Raw genomic sequence first — 17,456 nt, 5'->3', positions numbered from 1 at the left:
GTCAAAAGGGTGATAGCCTAGATTGGGGGTCCCACCGTTGGTAGCCTACAATGGAGGTCAAAAGGGTGTCAGCCTAGAATGGGGGTCCCACCATTGGTAGCCTACAGTGGAGGTCAAAAGGTTGACAGCCTAGAATGGGGGCCCCACCATTGGTAGCCTACAGTGGAGCTGAAAAGGGTGACAGCCTAGAATGGGGGCCCCAGGTGTCCAGTCATAATATCGAATGCAATATTTTCGAAAGTCAAAATGTCGAAAATAAAAATGTCGAATTACAAAAATGTCGAATTTTTTTCGATATTTTTTCGAATTAATGTTTAAATAAATAATTAATTAATTATAGTTTATAAAACATAATTTTTTTAAATGGTTAAAGGTATATCCATGGTGGGTAGGGGGGATGGGGAGGAGGGGGGGTAGGGGTAGGGGTTTGGGATGGGATTTTTTAATAATTAATTATTTAATTAATGTTTTATTAAATACTTTTTAAAAAAAATTAAAGGTATATCCATGGGGGGTGTTGGGGGGGATGGGGAGGAGTGGAGGGTTGGGGTAGGGGTTTGGGATGGGGGGTTTGGGGGGGGACCCCCCAATTAAAAACGTTAGTATGTGAGACATTTTACATAGTTATTTTAACATTGGTTTTTCGATTTTTTTTTCGACATTTTATTTTCGAATTAATGACTTTTTCTATTATATGTATGTGTTTTCGACATTTTTGAATTCGACATTTTTTTTTCGACATTTTTGTAATTCGACATTATTTTTTCGATATTATGACTATAAACCGGGGCCCCACCATTGGTAGCCTACAGTGGAGGTCAAAAGGGTGATAGCCTAGAACGGGGGCCCCACCATTGGTAGTCTAACAGCAGAAAGTCTATTGTGGGGGCATTGCACGTTGTTAACAGAAGCACGAGACACATCAGAAATTAGACGGCTTTTCGTTTTTATTGAAACTGGCTGCTGTTTAGCGCTTCGTGTGATGTTATAATGACAGATGTGTTTATTGGTTTATTTTACAATAAAGAGATGCAAAAGGTACCACCAAGCTTTATCTTTCAAGAATAGAATTTAGGGGATGGAAGGGATTTATGAGCAACACGTGCAACATGTAAACAAAATAAAAATAAAAGGTGGGGGGTTGTACCGTGATTTCTCTGGGGTTCTGTACAAAGTCTTGAAGGCCTGGCAAGGGTCGGGGGGTGGGGGGCGGCGGTCAGTTGTCCATTCACAGTAGTAAACTTGACCAAATGAGGCGTGGTCCGCAGGCTGTGTCTGGGGGGTGGGGTCTCCCCCTTGGCCGTTAATTGAAATGATCTCCAGAGCACACCTCTCGAGGGTACCTTCAAGCTATGCCCCCGACGCTGTGAATGGGTAGGTGCAGTAGGTCTGCTAAGCGCACTCGCTCTCTCTCTAGGCGGGGAGAGAAGGGTATACACGATCAACCAGCAACAGGAGGTGCAAGACAGTAACTGGCGGCCCTGCACTTATGCCGCAAAGCCTTGTCCAACGTCTGGGGGTGCGGTGGAGAGATGTCCCACACCCCAACTGATTAGAATAATGTCCCCATTCAGCAGCAATATGGCGTGCCCACCGCCTTGAAAAGTCTCGTGCAGAGAGGCCCCTCCCCCTCGCGCAGTTCTCTGAAGTAAACACAGGCAGGAGTGCCGCCATTTTCTCTTTGGTATGTGTAGAAATTGCAAGAGATGCATAGACGCAGGGTACCGCAGTGAGCCAGAGGGACGCCGGCTTTTTAAGGTAAGCCCCTCAAACAGCTTGTCGCCTCATCCGCCAGCTCAGTACAATGTTTTTTTTGGCAAAGCTGTGACAAACTTGCAATTAATTTCTGTTGCTTGGGTCTTTTTCGTCGAAACAGGTTAATTAAATATATATTTCATTATTTTTAACTCTTCTTTCAGCGTCCTTCCAAATCTTTGGAACAGTTTATTTAACCTATAAATGTGTGACTTCAAAACAGTCACTTCTACCTCCATGCCGCGTTTCTGGCTCGGCGCAGCAGAAGGAGCAAGGTGTTGTAGTCTTTGAAGTTCCGTGTTTAATTATATATATTTTCTTTCATCTGCAGAGACCGATGGCCTGGCAGGCTTGGTGCCCACAGCGTTGGCTGGGGTTCCGCGGAGGCAGGTTCAGCTGTCCAAGGGCATGGGGAGTCAGGCTGGGGTCAGCAGAATGGCAGCAGCGTTCCCCGCACGTCCTTAGGAGGGGGCTTTGCTCGGGTCGCTCAGTCCAACCAAAAAGGGCGGGTTCCCATTTTCGTGCTTGGGGGAAATGCGGCTTGCGGACATGATGGCAGCACTGAAAGGCGAGGCAGCGCTCCCTGTGGATGGCGGGCGGATCTCCACGGAGCCCAGTTCCCGGTCAGGCGGCCTTAATCCTGGAGGCTGCAGGGGGAAGGCCACGGGGAAGCTCGCCATGTACAGCACCCGGCCTATCCGCTTAGCGACCTGGGAGGGAAGAAAAAGAGTTGCTGGTTAGAAGTTGGTGTGGGCAAAAAACGTTTAAGCAACATTGCAAATAGCGCAGGAGGGGTGGCAGAATTGCCCAGGGCACAGGAAGCACCGAGTATGGCACGAGCTTCAAAATGAACGGCACAGTTGACGCCAAAAGTGTGTCTCGGGTGAAGCCGAGAGCTCGAGCGGAGGAGCAGGGGGCAGGCGTGTTATTACCCTCTCCTGCAACGCCCGGGGATGCGCCAGACACTGGGACCCCAGCCTCAGCGTTTCTGTTATATGATATGATATTGCATGTCTAAGGGGCCTGTACAAATGTGTTTCTAGGCGCAACAAGGAAGGGTAGACAGAGCGAGGACAAAACAAATTATCTTAATAGGCCTTGTGTCATTCAGATTGTGCAAGCGCAGGGAAGGGGAGAAGTGCAAAGGTAGGGGGGGAGGTGGAGAAGTGCAGGTAATCAAAAGTGCAGCCAGCGGGTGGCTAAGTGCAGTTAATCAGAAAATGCAGCCAACGGGTGGCTCATATGTGCAGAGAGAAGGAACTGTAGGGTTACAGATACAGACCACACGTGCGGGGGGAGCCAAGAGTCAGTGAGAGGTGCAACTGGACACGCAGGGACCTGGGCCCAAGTTCAGTGGGTGGCTAGGTGACCAGTGCGTGCAGCAGATGGGTCATCAGCAAGGGAGAGGAAGAGGAAGCGAAGAAGAAGGCCTTGAGTTGCTTCTGGAACCGGAGATGGTTCTGCTCAAGTTTGAGAGGGGCAGGGGAGGCCCCAGCCGAAGAAAAAGATCTTCCCCCAATTCTCTGCTTGGAAAAGCGACTGACCCTCAGAGAGTTGGAGGTGGCTGAGCGGAGACCTTGAGATGGGGATATACTAAGGAAGAGAGAGTTGGAGGTAGTGCGGCCCCAGAACGCCGTGTCAACAATGCAGAGGGTTTTAAACTTGATCCTTGTACCCAATGGGAGCCAAAGAAGAGATTTCAGAGCTGGAGAGATACAATCCTTTGGCTTGAGACCAAGGAAAAGTCTCGCAGTCCTGTTCTGGATGGGTTGTAGAGGACGGAGAGTAGAGGCAGGAAGATTTAGAAAGAGGCTGTTGCAGTAGTCCAGCCTTGAGAGGACCAGAGCTCTGGAGACTTTGAGCTTCTGAGGCAAAGTGAGGAAAGGAAGAATACCTCTGAGGAGGTGCAGCTGATAGTTTGACTTCTTAGAGACATTGAAGATGTGAGGAAAGGAGAGGGTGGAGTCGAAGATGACCCCAAGGTTCTTAGCCTCACAGGTAGGAGCAGGAAGAGGGTCTAGAATGGGCAGCCAGAGAGAGAAAAGGAGGGACCTAGTGTTCCGATGAGGAGGATCTCCGTTTTACTGACATTAAGGCAGAGATCATTGGCAGCACACCACTCCTGAATTGCGGTCATGAAGTCTGGAATGAGAGAAGGAGTAGATGTGGCCAAGGGGAGCTGTTCATGTGGGTGGTGGTCTGCACCCCACTGCAGAAGGTGCATGTTGTAAAGAGAGACACGCAGTGAAGTTGTAGGTGTGATGACTCAGGACCCCCCCCACACACAGGGTGTGTTCTAGAAACATCCTGGGTGTCAGGATATTCCCAGAACATCTCACTCGTCATAAGAAGGCTTGTGAACTTGTTTGAGGGTAATTTTACCATTGGTGAGTTCTCAGAAATCGAAACATGATTGCCTGGAAGTCTCTCTGTTTCGTGATTATGAATTCCAATACGTTCAAAAAGTAAATAAACGAGTGGTGGTTGGCCTTCACTTACTAGTAGCAAACGCACTTTCTCGCACTAATTCCAAGTGGGTGGGGCACGTCTCCTCATGTAACACTCAAGTTTGATTGCGCCATGGCTAAAAACTGCAGAAACCAACCAAAGCTTCTGTGTGGCCAAACTCCAACTCGTACGCAACCTCTTTGTCCAGTTCTGACTCATGCAGTGACTCGACCCATATTTATACTAAGAAAAACAAAATGTTTAGTCCCAGAATGCGAAGTACTTACTATTGGCTGGAGAAAAAAAAACAGATCTGGTCTAAGGGGCGTCAAACATGGGGCGTTGGAACAGGGTTGGCTCTCAGTTTAAAAATATATGCCACTCATGTTGGAAACGCAGGATGCTCTAGTAACTTAGAAAGTGTCTCGGAAACAAGCCGAGACTCACACGAGACTGGCCGTGAATGCAGAGATGGAAACCCAATGAGAGAGGGTAGCTACACTTCCCTGAAGTCCACTTCCTTTGCAGAATGTCGACTGGGAGTTAGTGAGAGGACGGTGGGGGCACTTTTCTTAAAAATGAGGAGAAAACACCCCCGGGTTTCTGGCTCACGTCCTGAATCTTACCAAGGTGCGGAGGAGGGACCAGATGGAGGTGCCAGCTCTGGAAAACGTCACATTTATTTCTGGATAGAATCCCTGAATTGAAAGTCTGTTTAAACAAGCATTGGCAATGCCAACAGTTTGGGCTTTTGTGTAGGCATGGCAAAGGCACTTGCCAGGCACAGCTGTGGTGGTATTAACTGGCCATTGATGGGAGAAGGTGCAGACTGGTGCGAGTGCCTGCACATCTAATAGCAGTGCCCAACAAATGCCTGATACTTATACGCAAGCCAAAACCTTTGGCTTTGTCAATGCTTGTTTTTAACAGGACTTCCGTGAAGGACAAGCATAGAGCTTATAAATAGAGTGGCTGAAACCAGACCTGGTTAAGACATTCTTAATACACCAGTAGTGGGATCACAACTCCAATTAAGTCATTGGGCCTCATTCCAAGTATGTCAGTGAGTGTTAACGTGCCAGTAATTCCATTTACTGGCACGTTACTGCACCCGCATACTCTGAATTTGTTGGTGGGGTGGACGAAATTACCTCCAGCTCGGAGCTGGAGGTAATTACGGCATCGCACCTTCAAAAACGGTCCTATAGTTCTCCATGTAATGGGGAGTAACTGCCCTTACAGGCACTTCCGGCAGTCTACATGCCGGTAATGGTAATTCCGTTTGGTGGTACCCGGCCGGATTTACCAGCAGGATACCACCAAACATGTAATGAGCCCCATTAACTCTTAGAAGACTGCTTTGAAAAAACACTGGCATTCACTTCGAGTACAACGTTTGATGGTAATACTTGATTAAAACAAGCTCAAAGAATTCCCACAAGGAGGTGTTTTGGGTGGGGAGGTGCAGGAACTGGGTGGGAATGGCCATAGGGATTAGAATGCTATGGGCAGTCAATGGGTGGGCAAACACCCAAACAACACCTACATGCTGTGTGTCCCTCCAAATATGCCATTATCTGTACTGTAATGCAAACGCACTTTCTCGCACTAATTCCAAGTGGGTTGCAGCTTCTGTGACAGAGTTCAAGATGGGAGGCAGCTGCAGGGTATCAGACGAGAGGCTGTTCGGCAAGTGAGGCTGGACAGATGGCTGCAGGCTGGTCCACACGGCGGCTCAGGTTCAAGAATCGTCTCAGTGTTGGTCGGTGGGACTGAAGCACTGGTCGAGGCGTCTCGAACGGCGTGAACGACTGCAGCGTAACAACAGTAACAACAGTCAATGGTGCAGTTGGTTGCAGCTTGTGGTGCTCGACTGGCTCAAAAATGTCCTTTAAGGCGGATGTTGTGGATGCTTGTTGATTCACTCCTCCTAGCGTCTCCACTGGGCTTGTGTCATCCTTTAAGGTGGACGGCCCGAAGCTAAGGTGAGTGTTTCAGGCAACTGCATTGTCCTTGGCTTGGTTCAGAGACTCTCTGGCACTTAGGAAGCTTGCTGCAGAGCCTAGCAGGGTACGCTGTGTGCTGGCTGGGTACCGGTTCTGGAGCTGCTGAAGGGTCCTCTGGGTTCAGTATCTCCCTCTGTTCCCTGGGAGATGTTTAGGGGAGAGATCCTGCTTCCCTCTTTGGTAATCACGCCTGTCCTTCACTGGCGGAAGCTGTAAGGCAGTCAGAACCTTCAGCCATGGTCCAAATTAGATCTTCTTGTTACTCCTTGCAAAGTCTTCAGATGATCTGCCCAAAAGAGATGATTGGTGTAGGCTAAGCCTACCCTAATGAACCAATCCTGGGTCTCCACCAATCTCCTGTATGCACGAGGACATAACCAGAGTGCTTTGCAACAGGGGTGAAAACATGTAATACTGTGGTTCCTAATTAAAGTGGGAGGTGTCCCTTGATGCTGTGGCGAGAACAGACTTTCTGTCTCCATCAAATCACATACTCCTACCCTCTGAATGGGGTCCCCCTATGGGGATTGCCTACAGCAGGAGCTGGCTTCAGGTTGACACAGTGCATATGAAAGGGGTGACGGGGTTTCCTGTCTCCCATGTCTTAGCCTGTTCAGCCAGACTCCATGTGGGCCCGTTTGAAGTATATTCTATTAGTATGTTAACTATGCTAAGTGCTGCCACCATCTGCAGCGCGTAAACAAACCAATAGGGCGGGTTCATGGAGCCTTTGATAGTTAATTAGGCTGGCCATGGCAGGAGGAAGGTTTTGGCCCACCCTCTTCTGAGATGCATTGTGTACTCCACCTGTGAGATCCCAACTAAATATGACAAGGAGGACTGTGCCTGTAGGCTGTGTCCACTCAGAGTACACAGGTTTATGTGTATGGTGTGCAGTGAGCATAGGAAAATGTGTGTGGATTAGCCCCACACATTTTCCAGAGGTTGATCTACCGTCATTCCATTTCATATACAATTTAAAAAAAGCCCAGGTGAGTTCAAACCCATCGTATGGATGGTCTAATAAACGGATGTGCATGCTGCCCCCCACACACCCTCCAATTTTCAGTCTACTGTATACATTGGTCCTGCTCACCTCCTCTCCATGCCTTAGGCCCAAGTCAAGTGTACACTCAGGGGGACAGAATCTGCCCACTTTTTATAGAGGGCGGGCATCTTCTGCTTAGGTTTAACTGGCTTGTTAGGGCGTGTGATGAACTGAAGCCAGGTTTGAACACAGGGTCTGGTTCACAGGTCAGTAGTTCTCAACAAGACCACATGAAAACGCAATCAAGGAAAGCACAATTTCCCGTATTGTGCTTTTGCTGTTCAGGATATGTTTCTACAGATTCTTGGGTTTAAAATGTGCACACCTTTTATACTTTGCCAGCAACCTTATACGGAAATCTCCCTTCTCCTATTTTTCGTGTGGTGTGGATTCATTTTCAGAAAGGATGTGTATCATTTCACTCCTTTCTTCTTCTTGCTGACCACTTTTATCCATCAGTAGTGATTGGCGTGAGCCTCATTACTCCATCTTCTCGGGTTGAGTGTGTAGTCGTGGGTTGGATTTCTTCATGGTCTGTGTGGACTTGTCACAGTAGGGCTGGTTTCACCGGGTCTTCGCCTTGGTGGCCCGCGGGTATCATTTGACCTGTGCACTTTCATTTTGTATGATAGGGCCAGTAGAATTAAATGTGCAGATTTCACTTTAGCTAAATTCGCTTCCTGTCACCCCACGTCCCCTTGTGCATGGTAATACCCTTTCCACCACTGTTTTTCAGAGGCATAGCCAGAACTGTCAAACAAGTGGGGCCTGAAGCTGATGTAGTAGGACCCACGCAGTGATAATGATGTGTTTATTTATATAGCGCCTTAATCCAAAGCGCTTTGCAGAGCACATATTTACACACAATCTCAACCAACCAAAATTGGTACTCATTCATTGATCTCGGAAGGATGAAAGGATGAGTTGGCCTTGCCGGGATTCGAACCTGCAACCTGCTGGCCACGCTCGGAGCGCAGCAGCAAGCGCTCAACCCGCGTAGCTATCTTACTGGCTATACATCAGTGAATGCCCACATTGCGCTGCTGAGTGGGCACTTACAGATTTTGGGTGGGCCTTGCCCGCTCAGGCCCTACCCTGTCTGAGCCTCTGTTTTTTAAGAAATTGGGCCTTGTCCCACGCCCTTGGCTTGGAGGAATGCAGTGATTCGACAGTTCGCAAATCAGGCCCCGTCTCTTGCTTGAGACGGCTGCATGAAAGGTGATAGGAGAGACGTGGCGCTAGGGAAACTTCAGGGCCCCTGCCAGCGGGAGGGATGGGGGCTGTACAGGGGGCATGAGCGACGCTTCCAGGCCCTGGGCGAGCTCCAGAGCTCTCCCACGGGCACAGACACATCCTTCCTCCGCCGCTCCGGGCCCAGCTGGAAGAGAGCCTGCCAGCTGCCTCCCCGTGAACGCAGGCCGCCAATTACTGGGGAGAGGGGCGGAGGTTGTATTAACGAGCTGTCTTAATGAGCGCCCCCTGCGCACATCCTGCAGCCCCGTGCACTGCCTGGGGTCATCAGCTCCTCCTGGGGGGTAAACATGTACAGAAGAAATGAGGGGGGAGGAGGAGGGGAGTGACAGCAATTATGCAGGCCGGAAAGAGAGGCTGTACAGGGAGGAAAGACTAAAGACGGGGCATGATGGAGGCAGGAGGGGAGAGACAGCGCATTGTAAGGGCAGAATGAAGGCGAGAGACGACGCAGGCAGGAAGGACAGAGCAATAGCGAGAGATGCTGCCAGTAGTTGCAGGAAATTGAGGAGAGATGGTACAGGCAGGAGACAGGAAGGCGATAGAGCAATGAGGTGAGATGGTATGGATGTGGTTTGTGAAGCTCCAGAGCCCGGCTGGACAGGAAGGAAAGACTAAAGTAGAGAGTTGATACAGGCAGACAGGGAGGGCGCTTTGAAACAGCCGTTTCTTGATGTATAAGCGCCTTTACAAATGCACAATAAAATAAATAAAGAGATCATGGAGTGATGGTACAGGTAGGAGACCAGAAGGAGAGCGAGGAATGAGGAGAGTTGATGCAGGTCAGACACAGGAAGGGGAAGGAGTGATGAACAAGAAAAGGTAAAAATACAAAGTAAGGAGAAGGCATATCAAGCCGAGATGATGCATGAAAGAGAGGTAGACAGAGGGCGGTGAGAGAGAGAGAGAGAGAGGTAGACAGAGGGCGGTGAGAGAGAGAGAGAGAGAGAGAGAGAGGTAGACAGAGGGCGGTGAGAGAGAGAGAGAAAGAGAGAGAGAGAGAGAATATATGCAGGCAGGAAAGTAGTGAGGAGTACTGATAGTGAGGACAGAGTGAGAGGGGAGAATGCAGGCAGCAGAGTAATGAGGAGTACTGATGGTGAGGTCAGAGAGGCGTGCAGAGAGAGAATGCAGGCAGGAGACTAATGAGGAGTACTGATAGTGAGATCAGAGACAGGCATGCAGAGAGAGAATGCAGGCAGGAGAGTAATGAGATCAGCGACACAGAGAGGCATGCAGAGAGAGAATGCAGGCAGGAGAGTAAATAGGAGTACTGAAAATAAGGTCAGACAGAGAGAGACATGCAGAGAGAGAATGCAGGCAGGAGAGTAATGAGGAGGACCGATAGGGAGATCAGAAACAGAGAGAGAGGCATGCAGAGAAAGAATGCAGGCAGGAGAGTAATGAGGAGTACTGATGTGAGATCAGAGACAGAGAGCGGCATGCAGAGAGAGAATGCATGCAGGAGAGTAATGAGGAGTACTGTTAGTGAAGTCGGAGAGAGCAAGAATGCAGGCAGGAGAGTAATGAGGAGTACTGATAGTGAGGTCCGAGACAGAGAGAGAGGCATGCAGAGAGAGAATGCAGGCAGGAGAGTAATGAGGGGTACTGATAGTGAGATCAGAAACAGAGAGAGAGGCATGCAGAGAGAGAATGCAGGCAGGAGAGTAATGAGGAGTACTGATAGTGAGACCAGAGACAGAGAGGGATGCAGAGAGAGAATGCAGGCAGGAGAGTAATGAGGAGTACTGATAGTGAGGTCAGAGACAGAGAGAGAGGCATGCAGAGAGAGAATGCAGGGAGGAGAGTAATGAGGAGTACTGATAGTGGGATCAGAGACAGAGAGAGAGGCATGCAGAGAGAGAATGCAGGCAGGAGAGTAATGAGGAGTACTGATATTGAGGTCAGAGAGAGAGGCATGCAGAGAGAGAATGCAGGCAGGAGAGTAATGAGGAGTACTGATAGTGAGATCAGAGAAAGAGAGAGGGCATGCAGAGAGAGAATGCAGGCAAGAGAGTAATGAGGAATACTGAAAATAAGGTAATAGACAGAGAGAGGGAGACATGCAGAGAGAAAATGCAGGCAGGAGAGTAATGAGGAGTACTGATAGTGAGATCAGAGACAGAGAGAGAGGCATGCAGAGAAAGAATGCAGGCAGGAGAGTAATGAGGAGTACTGATAGTGAGATCAGAGACAGAGGCGTGCAGAGAGAGAATGCAGACAGGAGAGTAATAATGAGTACTGAAAATAAGGTAATAGACAGAGAGAGAGGCATGCAGAGAAAGAATGCAGGCAGCAGAGTAATGAGGAGTACTGATGTGAGATCAGAGACAGAGAGCGGCATGCAGAGAGAGACTGCAGGCAGGAGAGTAATGAGGAGTACTGATAGTGAGGTCAGAGAGAGAGAGAGAATGCAGGCAGGAGAGTAATGAGGAGTACTGATAGTGAGGACAGAGACAGAGAGAGAGGCATGCAGAGACAGAATGCAGGCCGGAGAGTAATGAGGAGTACTGATAGTGAGATCAGAGACAGAGAGAGAAGCATGCAGAGAGAGAATGCAGGCAGGAGAGTAATGAGGAGTACTAATAGTGAGATCAGAGACACAGAGAGAGGCATGCCGAGAGAGAATGCAGGCAGGAGAGGAATGAGGAGTTCTGATAGTGAGGTCAGAAACAGAGGGAGAGGCATGCAGCAAGAAAATGCAGGCAGGAGAGGAATGAGGAGTACTGATAGTGAGGTCAGAGACATAGGGAGAGGCATGCAGCGAGAGAATGCAGGCAGGAGAGTATTGACGCACATACGTCTGTCAATCTGACACACATGTACAGTGTTGTCATGTGCGGAGATCCACGGCCTGAGGAACTGCCTCTGTATGTTGAGGACTGAATGACTGCACTCTCACTAAAGCACTTAATCCTGAATTTCTTTGACTCCCCACAATGTTCTCCTCTTTTCTACGTATGATTGGCCAGCTCCACTTTCACCAAAACTGGGGTCCCCTCTAAAATCTTTGGGTTTTCTGCTGGGTGGTGATGTACATTTTATGCCCACATGTCATCGATCCCCTCTAGGAAAGGAAAACACTACATCAAGTCTTCTAATTAACGAGAGGCCGGTCCTGCTTGGGCAGTGGCGCTGCTTTGGTGCATGAACATGTGAACATGTTATCCCACCCGTAAACTCCCTTCACTGACTCTACTCAGCTGCACACATCTCTAGGGATTTGCAGGCTGCTGTTCTGGTCCGACCACATTACTAGGCCACCAGCAGGCTCGGACTGGCCTATAGGGCAACAGGCCCATGGCCGAACCAAAAACGCAAAATGCTGCCGTGGGCCCGGTTTTTGGGCCATTGCTTTTGTGACACTGTTTGAATAGTAATCACGGTGGCGCTTGTGGATAAAGTGTGGTGTATACTGTGCATTTTAAAGAATATTTATTCAGCAACAATGGTCATAACTACTAGCCGCAAAGTGAATTAACTCATCAAACTGGGCAAATTGGCCAAAAAAGTGGCCCACTTTTACCCCAAAAACTGGCCCACGCCGCATTTTGTGTTTTTGGTTCAGCCATGGGCCTATTGCCCTATAGGCCAGTCCGACCCTGCCTCGGGTAAGTATCGGACAGAGAGCTGCTGCTGGCCCGGGGCTGCCCTCCGTGTGCCCCCTGGATGCCCCTCTGCTCTCAGCACCTTGCCTACTGGTTTACATTCCTACTGGAAATACGGGCCTCTGGGCTCACCGTAGGGGGGGGGGGGGCTATTTCTGTGAAATATGTAACAGCCTGGATGTACTGCTGCATGATTCCCGCCAAGTAGGTAGGGGCTGGTGCTGAGCGTGAAATCTTCGTTTGCAAGCCGGCGTGGGCCCCACATCGCACAGAAACCCTGGTTTCCTGCCCACTCCCAGTGGGCCCGCTGGGAGCCATTGACCGTGAACCCTTTTATAGCATTGCTTGTAAAGTGCCTCGGCTGTAGGGAAAGCAATCAAAACGCCCTCGCATAAAGGCATACCTCAATGCCCAGGGGGCGGGACCAGCCTCTGGCACACCGTGCAGAAAGGTGGGCGAGAGCATGCCCTTTGGCATTCTGTGTCCTGACGTGGACGAGTAAAGCGGCTGGCATACATGAGGTGGAAGCATGCACCCCCCCCCCTTTGCACATTGCCAGTTGGTAGAGTGCATGCTATGGCACACTGCAGCGGAGTGGAAGAATGAACAACCCCCTGTCAGACTGTGCCCTAAGGTAGAAGAGCGCACAGCATGCGGCACGGCGCCCACTGGGGCAGAAAAATTCACAGGGCACACTGTGCTTCAAGGCAAGAATGCCCACCTCCAGGCACGCTATCTGTTAAATGTTAAAGGTATTTGTACCGCGCACCATCACCAACGGAGTTGGTCCCCAGGCGCTCTGGCGGATCTGCAAACGAGAAGGTGGGATGGGTTAGTAGGTGAAGCGGGAGTAGGATAGTGAGAGGGGTGGTGTTCTGTTGGCCGCTTCAACTCGGTATACACCGAGTGCTGCGCTTTGGTGCGAGTATCGGATCGATGTCAGTCCTCGTGTGCTGTCGGTAAGACAGAAAGGCACAAAACATCTCCAAGACCGCACATTCCCAGACACAAGGTGCCCCAAGATGGAGTGCGCATCTTCTCGCACACTGTGCCCTGAGCTGGCAGAGGGCACCTCCCATTGTGCTGTAATGTGGATGAGCACACACCAAATGACATACTGTGCCATTAGGGAAGACCACCACCTCACACGGCACACGTACCCTATGCTAGGAGAGACCACACTTCCCTTGTACAGTGTGACACATAACTGACTACATTTGCGAAAGAAAAACCTGAAGGATGTCTTCATCGGACACCCCGCCCCCTTCTCTCCGAAACTCTGCCCACTTTTTCTTTACAAACAAAAATCAACGTCTTCACCAAAAATACACCTAAGTAACATTTGTCTGCGATACTAGAAGCAAAACGTATCTACATGTTAGGGGGCAAGAGGAGAGGGGCTACTCATTTATTTACACCAGAAACACAATCAACGGCCACATACGCCACCATCCAAGCCTGGATGGCGACCCATGGCCTCTGTCTTAATGACGAGAAGACAGAACTTCTCCTAGTTGGGCCCCATTCTGTGCTAAAAAAAACCTGACCTGGTTTACACAGCCTTCCACGTAGATGGTACAAAGATCTCGGTCTCACCTGCTGTGAAAAGTCTGGGAGTCTACTTAGACGCTACCCTCTCCTTATCCGCCAAGTAAATGCCATATCCTCCTCAGCAGCATACGCCACCAAACTCCTCAACGCTGCCAGACCTTATCTCTCAGCAGATAGCTGCCCAACGATCGCCTGGGCGGTAGTAGGCGCAAGGCTTGACTACTGCAACGCCCTCTTCGCTAGCACATCCACACAGAATATACATAAACTTCAAACTATTCAAAACAACGTCCTGCGAGCTGCTTTGCACCTGCCTAGGTCCGAACATATATCTGATGCCCGCAAAGCAGTGCACTGGCTTCCTATCCGTCAAAGAATCCTATTTAAGACACTTACCATCAAAAACAGATACATCTCAAAATCGGCCCCTCCTTATCTGTCCCAAAAAATGGTACGCCATACACTCACATACTGGTGCAACCCAAATTCAAGTGCGCTAGAGTTGGAGGTGACAGCTTTGCAGTCATTGCCTCAAAACAATGGAACTCTTTCCCTCCTGCTCTGAGAGCGGAAGAATCTTAGTGGGCCTTTTGTAGAGCCCTCAAAGCCTGGCTGTTTGCATAAACCCTCCCATGCTGGTTGACCCCCTCTGATCCATGCACCTTCTCTGTAACTCTAGGCCACTGAATTTCTGTCAATCATATGTAACGGTATCTCTGATTTATGTAACCTGTATGTGCTGATTATGATTCAAAGACTTGTGCTCCATATGCTTTTGAACTTGTACTCTTCTTGCCTACGGGCCAAACGTAACTGGTTTCCACAAGCGCCCGGATGCCTGAGGGTTTGTGTGCGCTGTATAAATGCAAAAATAAATAAATAAAATTAACAATGCTGCCCCATTCAGATATCTGTTTATTCTCCTGCCAGCGATGTTTGGATGTTTTTGCAAAAATCAAAAGTCAGTGAGACGTCACAAAGCAAGGGTTACTTTCCACTTTGCAGGCAACTGCTGTGTGTGACGCAGACCGTCAACACTGTCAGGTGACGGCCCTCGTCAACAGCGAATAAATAAGGCGCTGTGCCCCAACAACGAGTCCCAGTAATGACGACACAGTGTGCACGTGTCATTTTACTGTGTGCCGCCACTGATCCCGGAAATCCCGGCGACTCCACGCTCGTCCCCTGAAACCCAGAGAAGAGAATAAAAACCCAGAGTCTCAGGGCTAAACCCAGAGGTTAGGCAGGTAATGTGTGACATCAGGTGCGAGAGCCGGCATCGCATTGCACGCTGTTTAGAATAGCACATAGCCGCCTTCCACACTGCGTCATAAGGTGGAGGAGCACAGGCCGCATTGCGGACCATGCTAGGGCCAACTCATAGCAAACGCTGAAGAAACCGTTTCCAAGTTTCGTCAATATGCAAATGGGAGCTATAAGCATGTTAACATGGGTGAGAGGAGGAGATTTGTAATTGCTGCCTACTTCAATGTGCATTTGTGTTCTTAGGGTTCGAATGGGTGCAATAGCTGTGAGAAAGCAAAATGGCTTCAGAGGGACCTACCTGCGCCCTGATCTTGAGTGCTGGCCCCAGTTTCAGCCCCATGTTGGTCAGTAAGTGCTCTTCGGTCAGGAGAGGTAAGGTCTCGCCGTCGATAGCCTGGTCGCGGAATACCTGAATAGGGAAGAACAGCGAAGCCCGTTACTGTGGCAGGCTGGGCTCGGAGACTGATGTATAGAACATTTGACGTGCATACGTTTATAGACAGTTGTATAGAGCAGAGATCTTTTAAATACCTTTATAATGTTGGGTGCATGTACAACTCATAAAAGCATGTATAGGTCTGTGAGCATGTACAGCGCAAATATGTCTGCAATGTAGGGTGGAAATACAGTGCGTGTAGATACAGTTGAGTGTGTGCATAGCTGCTGGGAATCTACTTGCATCCTACTGACCCACACCTCTTTTTTGACAGTACCACCTTTAGTTAAGCATTTATACTGCGCCTGGCAAATGTCACTAGCATAGTGGTCTTACAGCAGCAAAGCTGGTCCAAAAGGTGGCGCAGCGCAGCACTGCCCGGGATGAACCAGAACGTGGCCTCTGATATAAAGGAAAAGCAGAGGAGAGAGCGACAGAGAGAGCCAGTGGGAGAGAATGATGAGCAAAAGGCACATCAATGAGCAGAAACAGGGGGGTTGCAGGACGAGGGACGTGGTCGTGGTAGCAGGGGTGCATGTGTAAGCAATGTGAATGGATCAGATAAAGTCCTGATTGGAGGCAAGTGGGCAACACCCGACTGGAAAGCCAAGCAAATTCTATGTTGCCAGGTTCCAGTACATTGTGGCGTTGTATCAGAGCAGTGGTATTCAAACGTATCAATACTGCGCACCTCCTTGAGTAAAAATATGGTCTCCGGGCATCCCCACGAGCTACTGCTCATCTTTCCTATTAAAAGCAGTCACCGTAAGCCCTTTTGAAAGAGTCTCGGGGTCCCCCCTGGACATCCTTTGGGTCCCACTAGTGGGTCCAGCCCCACTGTTTCGATCAGCCATACCTGTAGTGGTTACACTGTACCCCAGGTTACAGTCGATAACCCACTGGCTCAGGGTAGTTAAAGCCTTGAGACCACCAAAGAGAGACCGATCTAGTTCCCTGGCGAATGTATCCAAAAAAAGGGACACAGACTGCTGCACGTCGATTTCAAAGCAGAACACACGTGTACCCTCATGTCATTCCTGTCACACGTGTACGCAACAAAAAACTATCAGAGAGCCACGGTTGGAGGCTGAATGCTGGAGAGTAATACAAACAACCCTGCAAGCAGAAGGCAGTAGCATTTATGTTAAAAGGCCAAGAGTACTTGTATGGTCCTGCCACACTGCACGGTACCCTGAACCAAGCCTGACTCAATGGCATGTCCGGTACTGTGCATTCACCACTATAAGATGAGGCAGTGAGCGTGCGTCCCGGCCCCTTATCCCTCTTGGCCCTTAACACAGGCTGCAGCATGGTAGTCGTGGCAACTATCCAGACTAGCAAGTGAACTGAACACCAAAAGGGGACACATCATTACATTAAGTGCTTTGAAAACTTGTCAAGACTTATTTACCAAGTATGAAAGATTCAGTTTATACCAGCCTCCAGCATATATTGGGATAAGGAACAGGGCTCAGGAGAATTCTAGAACCCGCCTCCCACACTTTCATTCACCAGAGAGTGGCCTGTTAACACTCTGCACAAAAGAGATGGCTACTGTGTGAGAGGAGTTTAAGTTATTTATTTATTAGTAACGTATAAAGGCCATCTCTGGGCCTCCTCGGCTTCACAGACTTGGAACATGGCTGGGCTAGACTAAAGGGACACTGTTCCCCTAATCCACGCCTAGAGTTCAGAGGTGCACATCCAACGCGTGCCCTGGGGTTCGCTGTGCTGCAGGGGGCGGCAGGCAGCACATTGGGTATGACCCTCATGCCGTAGCACTGAAACCCCCAGATGGAGTGTACTGCTGACCCCTAAAACAAACCCATATGCAATGTCGGGTAACTCCTTTATTATGGGGACGGGGCAGATATGGTATAATTAAGTGGAAAGACCCGGTTAACTTGCAAATAAAAGTTTTTGGTGAATCTTACGAATACAAAGATTCTCACGCTGGATGCAGTGGTTCAAAGTGTGTTCCTTTATTCGCCCTAGTGTAGACACATGGTCTAAGAGTGGTCAGCCGACACGTGTTTCGACCCCGGAGGGTCCTCCTCAACACGTGTCGGCTGACCACTCTTAGACCA

At 49.4% G+C, this 17,456-nt stretch overlaps 1 protein-coding gene across 4 annotated transcripts in view; it reads right to left on the bottom strand.

Moving 5' to 3' along the window:
• Positions 1 to 929: 929 nt before the first annotated feature.
• SAMD11 (sterile alpha motif domain containing 11) overlaps positions 930 to 17,456 on the bottom strand; it is a 312,464-nt gene continuing 295,937 nt past the window's right edge. For all 4 annotated transcript variants that reach the window (XM_069610053.1, XM_069610055.1, XM_069610054.1 and 1 more), the window contains 2 exons: positions 15,232 to 15,342; positions 930 to 2,465 (listed from right to left, as the gene is read on the bottom strand). In XM_069610053.1, coding sequence (XP_069466154.1) covers positions 2,217 to 2,465; positions 15,232 to 15,342 — 360 coding nt within the window. In that variant the 3' untranslated portion in view covers positions 930 to 2,216. The remainder of the gene's footprint in view (positions 2,466 to 15,231; positions 15,343 to 17,456) is intronic.

Source organism: Ambystoma mexicanum, chromosome 8, assembly GCF_040938575.1.
Source record: "Ambystoma mexicanum isolate Mex_15411 chromosome 8, UKY_AmexF1_1, whole genome shotgun sequence".
Lineage (NCBI taxonomy): Eukaryota > Metazoa > Chordata > Amphibia > Caudata > Ambystomatidae > Ambystoma > Ambystoma mexicanum.
This window is presented reverse-complemented; position numbering and strand designations above follow the sequence as displayed.